Source organism: Penicillium macrosclerotiorum, assembly GCF_028827735.1.
Source record: "Penicillium macrosclerotiorum strain IBT 26536 chromosome Unknown utg000007l_segment0_segment0, whole genome shotgun sequence".
NCBI classification, from domain to species: domain Eukaryota; kingdom Fungi; phylum Ascomycota; class Eurotiomycetes; order Eurotiales; family Aspergillaceae; genus Penicillium; species Penicillium macrosclerotiorum.
The window spans coordinates 2,062,715-2,076,490 of NW_026643086.1; the positions used below are offsets into that span (position 1 = coordinate 2,062,715).

The 13,776-nt window shown below is 49.6% G+C and overlaps 6 protein-coding genes across 6 annotated transcripts; 2 read left to right on the forward strand and 4 right to left on the reverse strand.

Annotated features, from left to right (window-relative positions):
- Positions 1-86: 86 nt before the first annotated feature.
- Positions 87-2,296, forward strand: N7462_007571 (transcription factor domain-containing protein; the record flags this gene model as incomplete). The annotated part of the gene is made up of 5 exons (XM_057079289.1): positions 87-118; positions 187-762; positions 881-1,358; positions 1,516-1,818; positions 1,877-2,296. 5 exons carry the CDS (start codon positions 87-89, stop codon positions 2,294-2,296), a joined length of 1,809 nt encoding a protein of 602 aa, XP_056931959.1.
- A 111-nt stretch (positions 2,297-2,407) lies between these two features.
- N7462_007572 (uncharacterized protein) lies at positions 2,408-3,753 on the reverse strand (the record flags this gene model as incomplete). The annotated part of the gene is made up of 5 exons (XM_057079290.1): positions 2,408-2,732; positions 2,809-3,349; positions 3,423-3,459; positions 3,521-3,540; positions 3,612-3,753. 5 exons carry the CDS (start codon positions 3,751-3,753, stop codon positions 2,408-2,410), a joined length of 1,065 nt encoding a protein of 354 aa, XP_056931960.1.
- A 723-nt stretch (positions 3,754-4,476) lies between these two features.
- On the forward strand, positions 4,477-5,903 carry N7462_007573 (alkene reductase; the record flags this gene model as incomplete). Its single annotated transcript, XM_057079291.1, has 3 exons — positions 4,477-4,731; positions 4,891-5,526; positions 5,580-5,903. 3 exons carry the CDS (start codon positions 4,477-4,479, stop codon positions 5,901-5,903), a joined length of 1,215 nt encoding a protein of 404 aa, XP_056931961.1.
- Positions 5,904-6,878: 975 nt separating this feature from the next.
- N7462_007574 (NADPH cytochrome P450 oxidoreductase family protein) lies at positions 6,879-9,014 on the reverse strand (the record flags this gene model as incomplete). The annotated part of the gene is made up of 1 exon (XM_057079292.1): positions 6,879-9,014. One exon carries the CDS (start codon positions 9,012-9,014, stop codon positions 6,879-6,881), a length of 2,136 nt encoding a protein of 711 aa, XP_056931962.1.
- Positions 9,015-10,455: 1,441 nt separating this feature from the next.
- On the reverse strand, positions 10,456-12,102 carry N7462_007575 (cytochrome P450; the record flags this gene model as incomplete). Its single annotated transcript, XM_057079293.1, has 3 exons — positions 10,456-10,605; positions 10,689-11,941; positions 11,997-12,102. 3 exons carry the CDS (start codon positions 12,100-12,102, stop codon positions 10,456-10,458), a joined length of 1,509 nt encoding a protein of 502 aa, XP_056931963.1.
- A 614-nt stretch (positions 12,103-12,716) lies between these two features.
- On the reverse strand, positions 12,717-13,763 carry N7462_007576 (non-canonical purine NTP pyrophosphatase; the record flags this gene model as incomplete). Its single annotated transcript, XM_057079294.1, has 7 exons — positions 12,717-12,839; positions 12,897-12,958; positions 13,028-13,064; positions 13,141-13,285; positions 13,357-13,430; positions 13,496-13,702; positions 13,752-13,763. The coding sequence occupies 7 exons, from the start codon at positions 13,761-13,763 to the stop codon at positions 12,717-12,719; spliced, it is 660 nt and encodes a 219-aa protein (XP_056931964.1).
- Between the last annotated feature and the right edge of the window lie 13 nt (positions 13,764-13,776).

Here is a 13,776-nt window from a genome sequence, read left to right on the forward strand (position 1 = left end):
TCTGCATTATATCTGCAATTGAATATCTATGGAATCTGTGTAGCAAAGGTTCTTTTTGCCGCTTTCAAGTGGCCTCCACAGGCCCAATGAGGCTATCAATATCATGTGATGCCTGTCGGTATGTCTCCTCGAGCACAAACTTAACTGAAGTCACATTAAACCCCTTTTCTAATCCAAATTCTACAGTCGAGCTAAAGTAAAGTGTGTCCATGAGGGGAATCCTCCATGTCGACGCTGCCAGAAGACCAAAGCCGACCAGTGCGTCTTAACTGATCCCCGCGCTTCAGAGCGTTGGGTACGGCGCAACACAGTCGCATCTAGAACCCCGCGAAAGCGGAGGACAATAGATAAAAGATCACTAGCAAGCGGTGAGGATCAACCAAAAACCAGAAGTACTTCTCGAGAAATCTTCAAAAGCGATGAAAATCCTATTTCGGCGCTACCACCATCCACAGTGATCACTGCTATCGAAACATATCGGAAGAAATTCCCGATCGCAAACTTTTTGCACTACCCGTCATTGATTTCAGATATTTCTACAGACTTTGACTCTGTGGATCCAATCTTTATTGCGTCACTCCTTTCGCTATGTGCACGGTTCATGAATGACACTAGCCTTGAAGAAGAGGGCGTCTACGCCAGTTATGCGCAAAGGCATCTCTCGCAGCGTGTGATGGAAGCACCTTCGCTTTACCTCGCCCAATCCCTTGTCATGATCTCTTTCTATGAATGGGGCACAGGCCGGCCTTATCAAGCATGGATGTATAGCGGTAGGGCTCCCGAGAAAGAACGCCTATGGTGTCGTCGTGGAATTTGTGCTGACGTTCGCAGGAATGGCTACGTATATGATTCAGTCGCTTCTCAAAATGGCAGACGATAGTATGGAGCATAGCCCACACGAGTTCCATGCCTCACAAACTCAGTACGAGCAGCTTGTTCGCACATACTGGTGCTGTTTTGCGCAGGACTGCGAGTTGAGCTCTGGTGCACGGCAACACTTTGCTTTATCGTTTTCTCAGATTTCAGTGCCACTGCCTATAAGTGACCGAGACTTCACGTTCAATCACTTACCAGAACGAAGACTAATGCCTGCGGATATGAATAAGCAGTGTCCGCAGGCAAATAATCTGACTATTGAGAATGGATTGACGATAGTGACTCGTGGATTCGATGTCTTTGTGCGGATTCTCAGGTTTGCAAATGAACATCGACGAGCAGTCACATCTGTCAATATCCCAGAAGACTCTGCGGTATCGCCTCTGCATCAGACCTGGCAAAGGCTCAAAGGAGAATTGGACGAATGGAGATCGCTCCAAGACAGGACAGTCAAATATCCTGCCACAAGCGCTCAAGCCCATGTCGCTCTCGGCTACGGCGAATTATTCGCTTATATCAACCTGCTTTACTTCATGAGGCATGTTTCAGATTCGAAAAAAAAGAAATTTTGGTTTCAAACTAACGCCTCGACAAAGCATTATTTTCTTGCATCGCGATCTCTTCCTTTCTAATCTGAAGCCCCACTCAGATGTTTTTCATGACATGAATGATGACGACCATTATCAACCTGAAACGATCAAGCAACTTTTTGAAGCCGCGCAGCATATTAGTAGTGTTTTATTGGCATTAGAAGCCTCGGAGGCAGCAGTCATGACACCCTACTCAGGGTTCAGTGTTTTTGTCGCGGCACACATTAATATGTATGGAACGCTTGTTCCACAATGGTACCCGGGAGGGCTCGAGCGCGCGGAAGAAGAAAAGAACCGAAACATGACTTATCTCGAGCGACTGAGTAAATTGTGGCCTGTGGGTCAAAATTGGGTAATTGTTTTTCTGTCTTGAATTTCCTTCCTTAGGAGCGGTCACTAACGGTTTACAGTGGCGGACTGTCCAAGAGGCCAATCGCTTCTACGAGACAGTGAAAAGCACCCAGGCACATCCCGAGTCGGGAATGCATAGCCCCAGACGCTTTGCACTCGCAGGCACTTTGGATGAATACGGAGATATTCGCTCACGCCCAACGCGTGAGCCTCATGTGACACGATCGGGTACTGCGGAAGTTCGTGCCGTACCAAACACACCCCCAACCCAGGGATCGATGATGTCATCACCTGGCCCCCAAGGCGACTCGGCTTTCTTCCCCAGAGATCATAGTGCAATCGCAGGCCATCATGACTTCGAGGCCGACATGTTCCAGTGGCCATTCATCGATGGCTCCTGGTCGGCCGGTTTTGATGCAGGGCTAGATGGGCTGTGGCATCATTCTGGGTTGTTCGATCCAAACCCTCCTCTTCGGTAGAATATGTAAGAATCTCGAATTGATTTGGATATGGATTTTGTGGAAGGTATTGTTGAAATGTAAAATTCTAAAACATTAAATAAAAATCATATAGGCCATTAGTGAGCAATGTCAGTGGCTGTGGGTATCACTATCTGCCGTCTCCACGGTCTGCTCCACCGCGACTGTCTTTCTGATTCCATCTTCATTATAAACCGAGTCGGCTGCCTCGGGGGTACCGGCAAATGAGATGAGATGGCTTTGGTCGCCGAAGTTTGGCGATTTGTCCCAGCGGGTGCCGGACTTGGAGTTGTTCAAGGATTTGCGGGTGTCCAGTTGCAGCTCCGAGCTCTGGTTGTAGTATTTCTGCGAGCTGTAGTTTTTCTTGTAGTGGGCCAAAAGGACATTGAGGATGGGTAGACAGGCGCAGATCAAACCGACGCCACCCTCGGCGTTACTAGAGATAGAGAGTCAGTAGGTAAGACTTGATTTGTTTGCAACAGGAAGAAAGAGCAACAGGTCCGTCGACTTACCCAGACATGATCACACACGTGAATGTAATGCTGAAATCGGGGGATTTTCCATCCTTCAAGACCAGAACAAGTCGATACAGACTGAATCCGGTCGCAAGACCTCCCGCACTGAGGATACCAATGACACGGAGCTTGCGATTCCGGGACATTTGGAGCGACCAGGTCAAGGGCAGCGGCAAAACGAGAATGATAATATCGCTGACGACACTAATTACTGAGTCGGCAATGAGAGCCGCATTCTGATCAAGACAGGAGCCCTCGCCGGTCCCTAGCCAGTATAAAGGAATCGGGTCGCACATGCGAATCTTCACGATAAGGGCGACGGTGTAATAGGTGCAGAGACAGCCGAGAAGGATGTAGATAAACCATACTTTTCCACGATATGGGGCGAAGATGCGCGTGAGGATAGAAAGGAGAGCAATCTTGACGAAGAGTGCCATCGGGCAGTAGAGAATGGTGGCGATGTAGCAGAACTTCTTGAATTGAACGATTTCAGCCGCGCTTAGGTCGTCCATATGATAGCCTCCGCCATGTTGTCCAACTGTAAATATGTCAGTGTGCTGTGCCTCGGGGATGCTCCAATGCGATTGCCACTTATTCTTATCGGGACTTACTCAGAATACAGATTGCACAGTATCCCATAAACAAGGCCTATTGGGTTAGTATATGCTGCGAGCAGAATGGAGAGAGAAAAAGAAAGCACGCGACATACCCAAGCCACAGCGCATCCATCTAATATGTTGATGTCAGCATCTTAAATCCTGGCAACAGGTCCGTCCAGTCAAAGGGGCCGGTGCACTTACAGTCTTCCACTCCGAGGCTCTGCTTAAACCGAAATCGAGTGTAAAATCGCAACGCCACAAATACCGATACGATCGGGATACAGAGGCACTGCGTCACCAAATTGACGGTGTTATAGACATCGTGTGCACCACTCTGGGGCATGTTGAGATGAGCAGTAAGGTCACCCGCGCATAGTCTGCATGAACCAGAGAAAAATGAAAATGCGAGGAGTTTCAGCTCATAAAAAGAAACTGACAGCTCGTGGAGGCCCCGGTGCTTTCCCGCGTTCCGTTGTTCCCTGGAACCTTCCCGGCTAGACAACTGAAGATAGGCCGGAAATGATATCAAGTGGATCTCCGCGCTATCGACCCGACGTACAATAGTGGCTCTAGGCCACCCTGAAGGTTGGATTTTCGTTGGATTCTCAGATAGACTTTGGCCAGCTCGGACAGTCGGAACTATTACGTGGCCGTCACCCAGTGCAATGGTTCCCTGGGGTTGCTATGAAGGAAAGCAAGATCCACTGGATCTCCACCATTGCCTCCATCAGGAAAAGTTCAGTGGATTGCCGAGCTCGTGTTTTGTACACCATCAAACTGTGATGCCCACGTCAAAAGGCACCGTTGTTTTACCGGACGATGTAAAGTGGGTAATTTCACAGAACCCTAATCGCGTGTTAACCGAATTTGACACTTTTGACAGAGCCAGACGGAAAAGGGGGTGTCCCTGGCCCTAGACTACTCTGGACTATTCTGACTATGTTTTTCTTCCCTATAATGGTTTTCTACTCTGTACATACCCCGTACATTCATGGTTCAACCCCGGCATACCCCAATTTCCATTCATCGACCATTCTAAGAATTCTAAACTCCATAGCCATAAGATATGACTATTCACTGCAGTGGCGAGCACTCCGCCCTCTTCCGCCCCTTGGCGATTGCCAATGGCGCCCTCACTCTTCGCCACCGTATCGTCCATGCGCCGCTGACCCGTAACCGCGGGGTGCCTGCAATCTCTACCAGCACGCCGGAGAATCCTAATCGTGTCTGGATCCCTGGGGATCTGGTGGCTGAGTACTATTCTCAGCGGGCCACTAGAGGAGGTCTGATCATCTCAGAGGGAATCCCACCGTCGCTAGAGGTAAATTCCACTTCCATTACCACTACGCAAATAACCCCCCTGTCTCCTATGTGATGTTTCTGGCTGCTCAGGCCCTCCCGCTGTTCAGGGGTTCATAGTCAAAGTGGAGATGTGGGTGTATTTGCGATTTGTCATTGTATAATTAACTAGTTTCCACAGAGCAACGGCATGCCCGGTGTCCCCGGGCTGTTCACCCCGGAGCAGGCCGACGGCTGGAAAAAGGTGGTCGACGCCGTTCACACAAAGGGCGGCTACATCTATTGTCAATTGTGGCACGCCGGCCGTGCGACAATCCCCCAGATGACTGGATCGCCCGCAGTGTGCCCCTCGGCAAGCGTGTGGGACGAGCCCACCGAATGTTATTCGCACCCGCCAGTAGGCTCCACTAAACCCGTCCGATACGCGGATTACCCGCCTATTGAGCTGTCCGTGGCGCATATCCAGCAGACCATCCGGGACTATTGTACCGCCGCTAAGACCGCCATGGAAATTGGCTTCGATGGCGTTGAGATCCACGGTGGCAATGGCTATCTTGTCGAGCAGTTTCTTAGCTCGAATGTTAATAAGAGGACGGACGCCTATGGCGGCACCCCGGAGAAGCGGTGCAAGTTTGCTTTGGAGCTGATGAGCGCAGTCGCGCAGACTATTGGCGAGCAGAACCTCGCTATTCGCCTGACGCCCTTTGGGCTCTTCAACCAGGCTCGCGGCGAGCAGCGTGTTGAGACCTGGACACACCTGTGTGAAGGTTTGAAGAAGGCCCACCCGGCGCTATCGTACGTCAGCTTTGTTGAGCCGGTATGTTGATCTCGTCTATTAGTATAAACCTTGGCCTCAGCTAAATTTCCTAGCGCTATGAACAAATCTTCAGTCCCATGGAAAAGGACGCCTTCTTGCAGAGCTGGGGGTTGTCCAATGTCACTCTGGACCGGTTCCGCGAGATCTTCGGCTCTACCCCCTTCTTCTCGGCGGGCGGGTTCGACGGCCAGAACGCTTGGGGCCTGGTTGAGTCCGGCAAGTACGATGGCCTCCTGTTTGGTCGCTATTTTATCAGCAACCCAGATCTGGTGGACCGACTGAAGAAGGGCCTTCCCTTGGCGCCGTATGATCGCACCAGATTCTACGGGCCGTTTGAGGACAATGCCTTCCACTACACGGACTACCCAGCTGCATAGAAGCAGTAGATGAGGTTCATTCACAGAGAATCTGTAGACTCTATAGACTCTATAGACTTCGCCATGACTGCATGAGACAAGAATAGATGATTAACACTCCACGTTTCATCACTGAATTATCATCCTCTCCAGAAAATCTCCAGAGCCTATACCCTATTTATTATCCAACAGTATCTTCTGTGCGGTTGGAAGTTCAAATTGGTCCATATTTTCCTAGAGTCGCCAACCGCGCGGCATTCACTGTACCCCTATCTGGCATGTTTTCGTCCTGGTAATCATCTACTTTTGTAGCACAATATCCAAGGATCGCATTCGACTTTCATCCGTCTTTCCCATAAAGCGTAGCATAATGGGCTATAATCATATTGAGTACCGCCTTGCTGCTTCAGTAAGTCTGCAGTATAAATCTTGTAGATTGACCATTCAAATTTAGGCGCTCCGTAATTGAACCAAGGGAAGTGGACATGAATACGACACGAGGGCTGTCAAATCTTTTAGAGGTGGGATAAAAGCTTCTGTAAATTTTGTTAGTCAAAGCATACACGAAAGCCTCCTTGTTGGGAGGTTCTCGCGGGCATGTCCTTCCCTCGGTGACTCATCCCGCGTTGTTGAGAAATCCAGTCGGGTAGTTTTGCCTCAAATTTTGGTCAAAAAGAAGTTAAGGAAATTACCCAATCTGGTGATACCGTCTGTTTTATATCGAAAATAAGTCGTGTCACTCTGTACTAGTCCGTTTCGTTTAAATACTGACTAATTTGGAGCGATGCAGGGACATACGGAGATAACCTCAATAGTGGGAGGGATGGTTAGTGAACCATCCAGTATACTATTCGAAATATGAGAGGGATGAACCTTGAATTTGAAACATAGCAGGATGAAGTATCTTTGCCTGGTTGACTGAAATTGTCTGAACAGTAATTCAAAACGCTAAGGTCGCAAAACAGCGGAGAAAGGAATAGATAAAATAATTTAGCTTCAGCCCCAAACATCCTCCTGCCACTTGTTCTTCTTCTTGACGGCCTTGCTCCATCCATTCACCTCATCGGACGTCCACCCCTTCGCCTTCTGCATCGTGGCACCGACAGCCTTCTCCACTTCGCGAGCCATGCCTGCTCGCCCACAAACATAGAAACTGCCACCCTCGTCAATAAGTCTCACAACCTCCTCCCCGAGTTCCGCAACACGGTCTTGGACATATCGTCGCGGAGATCCCTGTTGTCTAGAGAATGCAGTCACCAGGTGCAGTTTGTCACCGAAAGCCTTCTGCATTTCCTCTAACTCTTCACGGTAGATAAAATCCTCGTCCGGATTGCGGCACCCAAAGAAGAGGATCATTTGGCCAATCTCCTTTCCGACTTTCTGGACCTGACACCGCTCTGAAAGGAATGCTCTGAATGGAGCCAGTCCGGTGCCGGCACCCACCATGATCAGTGGCGTTTTACTCATGACCGGTAGCTTGAATTTACTGCGACGGATGTGGGCGAAGACTTTCCCACCTTGTAGCATATCGCTAGGGCCATCGAGATGATAGGTGAGTCCGTGGGGGTGAGGAAGAGAACGAGACTGTTGAGAGATGGCCAAGAGATAGTTGGAAGTCACGCCGTGGACAAGCTCTTTAGAGTTATCGGAAAGGGTAGTCGTCGATGCAATTGCGGTAATCGAGGGTTTCCGTGGAGAGACTACACTGCTGGATGAGATGGAATAATATCGAGGGCGAAGATGTGGCAGGGTCTCCACGAGGTACGCGAGCGGAAGATCGGTCCAGGTCTTGTCGGGGCAGGCCAGCTGCAGTAGACGACCGAGGTTGAGATGGGTGTGGTTGATGAAATTTGCGTAGAAATCTCTATCCTGACCTAGTTTGGAAAGATACGCCTTTGCCTCGGGAGTTGGGGCAAACTGCGCAAGATCTCGGACGTTGTCGCGGTTGACAGGCGCGCAGATTTCTAGGTAATAGCGGAAGAGTGCCACTGTACTCGTCGGGGTAGGAATTGTAATCTTTGTAGCAGAATCCAAAGCCTTGATGATGATGGGAACATCGCGCCGGGAAGCCAGGTCGAGGACCTGCAAAAGACGCTCTACTTCAGCATCGGGGTTTCCGGGCCAGATAGCAAGGTGGTCGCCTGTCTTGTAGGTCAATTCAGGCTGGCTGCTCAGGTCTAGGTCCAAGTGAAGACAATTTCGGTCTGAGGCCGTGAAGAGCTCCCTGGAATGGGAGATGCTCAAGGTTCGCACTGGTGAAGACGGGGCTGCGTTCTTGGGCACATCGACAGTGCTATTAGGTTCGCCGTGGTGAAGGTCAATGGGCTCCAATGATTCATCCTCTTCAACTTTCAAGCTGGGAGTGTACTTGGCTTCGACCTCATGGAACCCTAGCTGTGTCTTGAAGAGAGTGAACAGACGATCCTTCCACTCCATGAAGTCTTCCTCGGTCGCGCCCTCTGCATCGTTTGCCCTGCCGACTGGTATCAGAGTCTGGGCTCCGAATTTATCCAGCCCTTCGACTATCACGTCAATCACTCGATTATAGAATTTGTAATTTGAGTTGCCGAGGCCAAACGCGGCATATCGCAGGTTGGACAAGGATAGGTCCGCGGCCTTGGTGATCCAGCTCCAGAAATCGGCGGTGTTGTCGCTCGGGTCACCCTCGCCGTAGGTCGAAACGATGAAGATCGCGAGCTTCGAGTCCGGGATTTCGGAGATGGAGACTGGATCATAATCAGACAAGTCGGCTGTCATGCTTTCCTGGCCCCAGCGCACGGCAATCTCCCGAGCCAGTCGATGCGCAAACCCCTCGGCTGTGCCTGACTGAGATCCCCAGAACACCACAATTTGCTTGCTGGTCTCCTGCATCTTTTGGGCTATGTTTCTGGTTTCTTTATTGCTTGATCCCACCTGGCCACCATTCTTTAACTGCGGTCGTTCAAATGCGAGATGATGGTAGGGATCTGGTCGATCCCAGAGTATCCCTCGGGATAGAAAGGTGACTCCTGCGCCAGCAATGATGGCTAAAGCCGTAAAATCAGCGATCCCAGATGGGACGACATATTTGGCAATCTCCTCCAGTAGTTCAGGTGAGATGCTCCCTTGTGATAATTGAGCGAGGGACGTCATGGCCGTCGGGTGTTTTTTTCTTTCTATAAAGAAAAGCAATTCATACGGGGTTAAAAGAATTTGACGGAAAACACTTGGTATATATATTCAAAGGGCCGGCCGGAATGGATCATCGAATGAAGACAAAATGTCAACACCGTGGACCCCGCAGGCATTCAAAATACCGATTTTAGGACCTCATGGGGTATAGAATAGCTAGAGAGGGTGGCCCCTATTGGTCCAGAATCGCGGGGTCGCGAGAAATGAAAGTGAGGCTTTGAGAGGCTTCACCAGATTAGTCGGGGAAAAATACTCGACATAGAAACCCAGCAGATGGTCTCCACAAGGAGACGGCTCTGGGAGATCGGAAATCGATGGATTCAACGATACTGTATCCAGTCCTGTGCGAGGTGAGACGCCCTATGGGGTAAATTAGCGGAATCGATCTCCCACCTCGGTGAAAACAGAACAGGTATATAATCAGTGACGATGATTTACTCCACATTGATCCCTGGCCCTTTTCTTGCACGCAGATCCAATGGAACTGTATGCTAGCCAAACTCATAGAGGGCCATACCACTCATACATGTAGCCAGGTAATCGCCATAAAATCATCATCAAGCAAGAGTCCAATTTCCGTTAATTTCGCCGAAAGATGACCAACTAGGTAAAGGCATTTCCATTTTGGCACCAAATGAGGGGTGGTGCGGGGCAGTTGCCCCGAACGGGGGCGCCTGCCGCACGGGGGCGCCTGCCGCACGGGGAGTTTAGCCATTCGCGGCCATGTGAATTAAGCACACACTACGAACAGCACAGTGCATCGGATTAAAGTTTGGCTGACAGCGCTGAATTTTCATTGCCTGTTCTAGTGCCCGCTTCGGAGCAATCTGCTTGATCACTGATCTTGAAACGGACGTCTTAATCAGCTCACTGAGCTTTAGGGAGAACAGCAGGATCAAATAACCTAGATTTCTCGAGTAATGACGGCTATGGTCTGCATCTCCGAGCTGAACATTCAACGAAAGTTAGTGAACATGTCATGAACAAGATATAAGTAAACAGCCACTCTAGGGATATCTTACGGAAATTGTTGCGCAGGCGGTGCCAGTCTGCAACCAAGGCCTCCTTCACGGCCAAAGAGGCGGCGCCACTCTGCTCAGCGGAGACAACTCTATAGATTGAACAGGCATGTCAACAATGTACAGGTTAGTTTCGTTCATTTTCTCATAGATCAGAGCATTTTAATTGCAAATAGGAAAAGGTTTTATTTATTGTAGTGTAAAATTGACAATAAATACGTAATTTGCCATGAATTGTCCATGAAAACCAAAGAAAGACCAACTCCATTGCTTGGAATTTTGAAGAATAGATACCCTGATACCGAAGAGATCATGAATAAGAGTGAAGAAACGTGGAAGAAAAAGACGCTCAGCTATGAAAACTCAACTAACAGGGGACAACTCTATGATTCCATTTTACCCAAATCGCGACGCCAGATTTTAACCGGCATATCACCCAGAATAAGATTCATTGTCTCCTCTCGTTTCAACTCCCATCCTGGGTAGGCCAAGGTGAAGTCGTAGCGATGTATCATAGAAGCAACAGCTTTGGTCTGCTCCAGATAAGAAATGTTGCGACCGATACAAGAGCGTGCACCGGCAGAGAAGGCAATCAGGTAAGGCTGAAGGGCCTTACCTTCCTCTCAAGCCACCTCTCAGGGATGTATTGGTCAGCGTTAGGGAAAACACCTTCATCACGATGTGCAACCAAGGCTGACATGCTGACGGAAGTGTTTCCTGCCACCCATTCCCCCAGGATGTTGGTGCCCTCGGCAGGCGTCTCACGAGGCAGGCCGTGGGAAGTGGGTGGAAAAATTCGGAGCGACTCATCCAGACAAGCACGAAGATAGGGCAGGTGCTTGACTTTGTCATAGTCTGCAACGACATCATCTTCGTCAAGAACGGCATTCAGCTCCTCCCGCAGCTTGTTCAGGCATCGCGGATTCCGGAGAAGCTGATACATCACGTTTGTGATGGCAATCGCCGTCGTCACACTGCCTGCATTCATCATAATGTTGCACTCGGCCACCACTTCGCCCCATTCGAGGTTGTTCGGGCTTCCGTTCTTATCTTCCATCAGAGCCTGGAAGAAATCGTCGAGATTCTCGCCGGCTTCATAGCGCCGTAGTCGCTCGTTGCCTCGGCGCCACATTATATTGTCCCAGTTATCAGATGCGTTTTGCATACGCCCAAAATAAGGAACCACATTGACAAGCTTGTTGATTGTTGGGTACCAGTCATAGTTCCACAGGATAAGCGACTGCTTCCGGGCGGTTGGATAGAGAGCTTCACGGAGGCTAGTCTTGTAGGTTGTGCCATCTCTCCTCTCGGCAACAACCTCGTCGTTTCCAGCGTCAAGGAAGCCCAGCTTCTCCGAGAGGCCAATGTCAGCAATGGCATCAAGCGTAAAAAAGTTAGTCCAAGCCCGCAAATCCAAGGTCAGGTCCTTCGGATCGGGGGCGACCTTGCCGGATGCAACATGCTCCCTGGGAGCCAGGGTGCAGACCTGATCGAAGTGCTTGAACATTCTTTGAAGCTTATCAGTCACTTTGTATTCCCAGCTCTCCAAATTTTTGAGCGCATATGCTGAAGAGAGAACCTTGCGCTTCCTGGCATGGTCACGCTTATCGACGACATCAGCCAGGTTGAAGTGACTACCAGCGGTAACGGAGTAAGATCCATCCTTGGTACACTTGGTGCTGTGACCGTAGATATCTTTGATGGCTCGAACGTCGCCATAAGAGAGCATATTGGGTCCCGTTCGAATCACGGGGTGCTTTTTGTGCAGGTGCATCAATTCCATGGATCGGAAGCCTCGCGAGGCCATGAACATGAAAGGTAATGCAGAGACTCCAGAAAAGGGAGAAAGATTAGGGTATTTCCGTAGACCTGGAGGAGCATTAGCGATGACCTGCCTCTTCAATTTGCATACAATCAAACACACCTTTCGGGTCTCGAAGGTATTCAATGTAGGGGAATCCGATAAAATAGGCAAAAAGAAAAAGAACAAGTGCAATCGCATAAGGCGCGGTTGCGACTAGTGACAACATCTTCTCGAAATGGGTGTCTTGGTCGCTGTGAAATAAAGAACAAGCAGAAGTTGGGGACTTTGATAAAGTGCTCAAAGGGATAATTCGTCAATACGAAGGCTCAAGGGTTATCTTGTCCAGGTATATTGTAGAAAAAACCGAGGTGAATATTTTGTTTGAAGCGACCAGATGGCTGGTGATATAAATATCATTTAAACTTGACCAGACTACATCGCGTCGGGTTCCCCACGTTCATGGAGATGGAGAGTAATTTGCCCCGCGTCAGAGTGCACATATCAACTGCTCTCCATGACAATGACTTCTGACAATTCGATGCGCCATGACACGGGCAACGAATACCAAGCATCCAATGGCCCGTTTTGACTGGCTTCTTGTGTCATACCTGCGGCGATGTGGGGCAGGGAGGGACGGGGAAAGTTTCCCTCTGAGAAAGGGATATCAGCCCCGACCCGAGGATCGGATTAGCCCAAGCTAGATCACAGACGATGGGGTGCGGTAGGCGGCCTGCAACCAGGGATTGTTCTTCTTCTATCCACTATTCTCCGGAGTATAGCATTCCAGCTGAGACTATTTCCCCGTGCCCTATCACCCATCCCCAAAAGCGTTCCCAGTCATCAATCCCAGAGCGGTCGATCTTGTGATTCTCGGTGATCTCCAAAATAGACAATTCGGTTTTGACCGTGGGATAACCATGCCTGGAATTTGGCAAGGGCCTTGTATCGATGTGAAAGCTTGTTCTGGGCGGTCTTAGTACTTGGGGCAACCGCGGTTGTTGATCCAGTAGCGAAACTCACCTTTTTCTCATGTGGCATCTCTGCCAAAGTTTCGCCCTCATGTTCGAAGATTGGCTCCCAGCCTACTCATAAGTCAACAAATTCCGTACGTACTTGATCGAGCCATCACGTGCTTGTCAAGAGAGGCCTACCGAATACAGGTGGACCGCGAGCAGGTACAATTTTCCCCTGAAACGTAGTTAGTTACTGCACCTCACATACGTGCCCTGAAGCTTTCATGGCTTGGATATGTGCATCTGCCTACCTTCAGTCTTCCTTGAAAAATCAACGGCTCCATCGTCGGCCCCGCGGAGAACGCGAACGTGCATACAGCCTCGGCGCTCTTGTCTTCATAAGGCTCCAGGAGTCTATTCAGCCCATCATTTCCAAGGGATTCCAAGAAGTATTTGCTTCACCATGATACGTTTATTAGAAATTTGGTCTTTTCTTTCTCTTGTATTCTCACATTTAAGTCACCTACATGTATGGTCCCGGGAGTTTTTTCATAGCAATAAACTCCAGTGCCGAATCTTCCACAATCACTGGTCCATCGATCTACCATGACATTGGATTAGCGATAAGCATTCAAACATAGGTCGAGGAACATTCTCCTATTGTACAATTTGGGCAGCGCGTTGGCATTTATCCTTCGCGATTTCTTCTAGGGATCCTTGGATCTCGGGAATGTCGAGCGCGAGCGGTTGGACCGGTATCGAATCGCCAATAATTGCGTTGACCTCAATCACCTTATTTGGGTTACCTGTCACAAAGGTGCAGATCGGCATGATGAATGCAATGTCAGTGTTGGCGGCAAGGCATGCAGAATACTGAGTCAACAGACAGATTCAGAGCGTAACGGGGAAAGCTGCGCCATACCGTATCTGGCATAGTCTGGATCAGA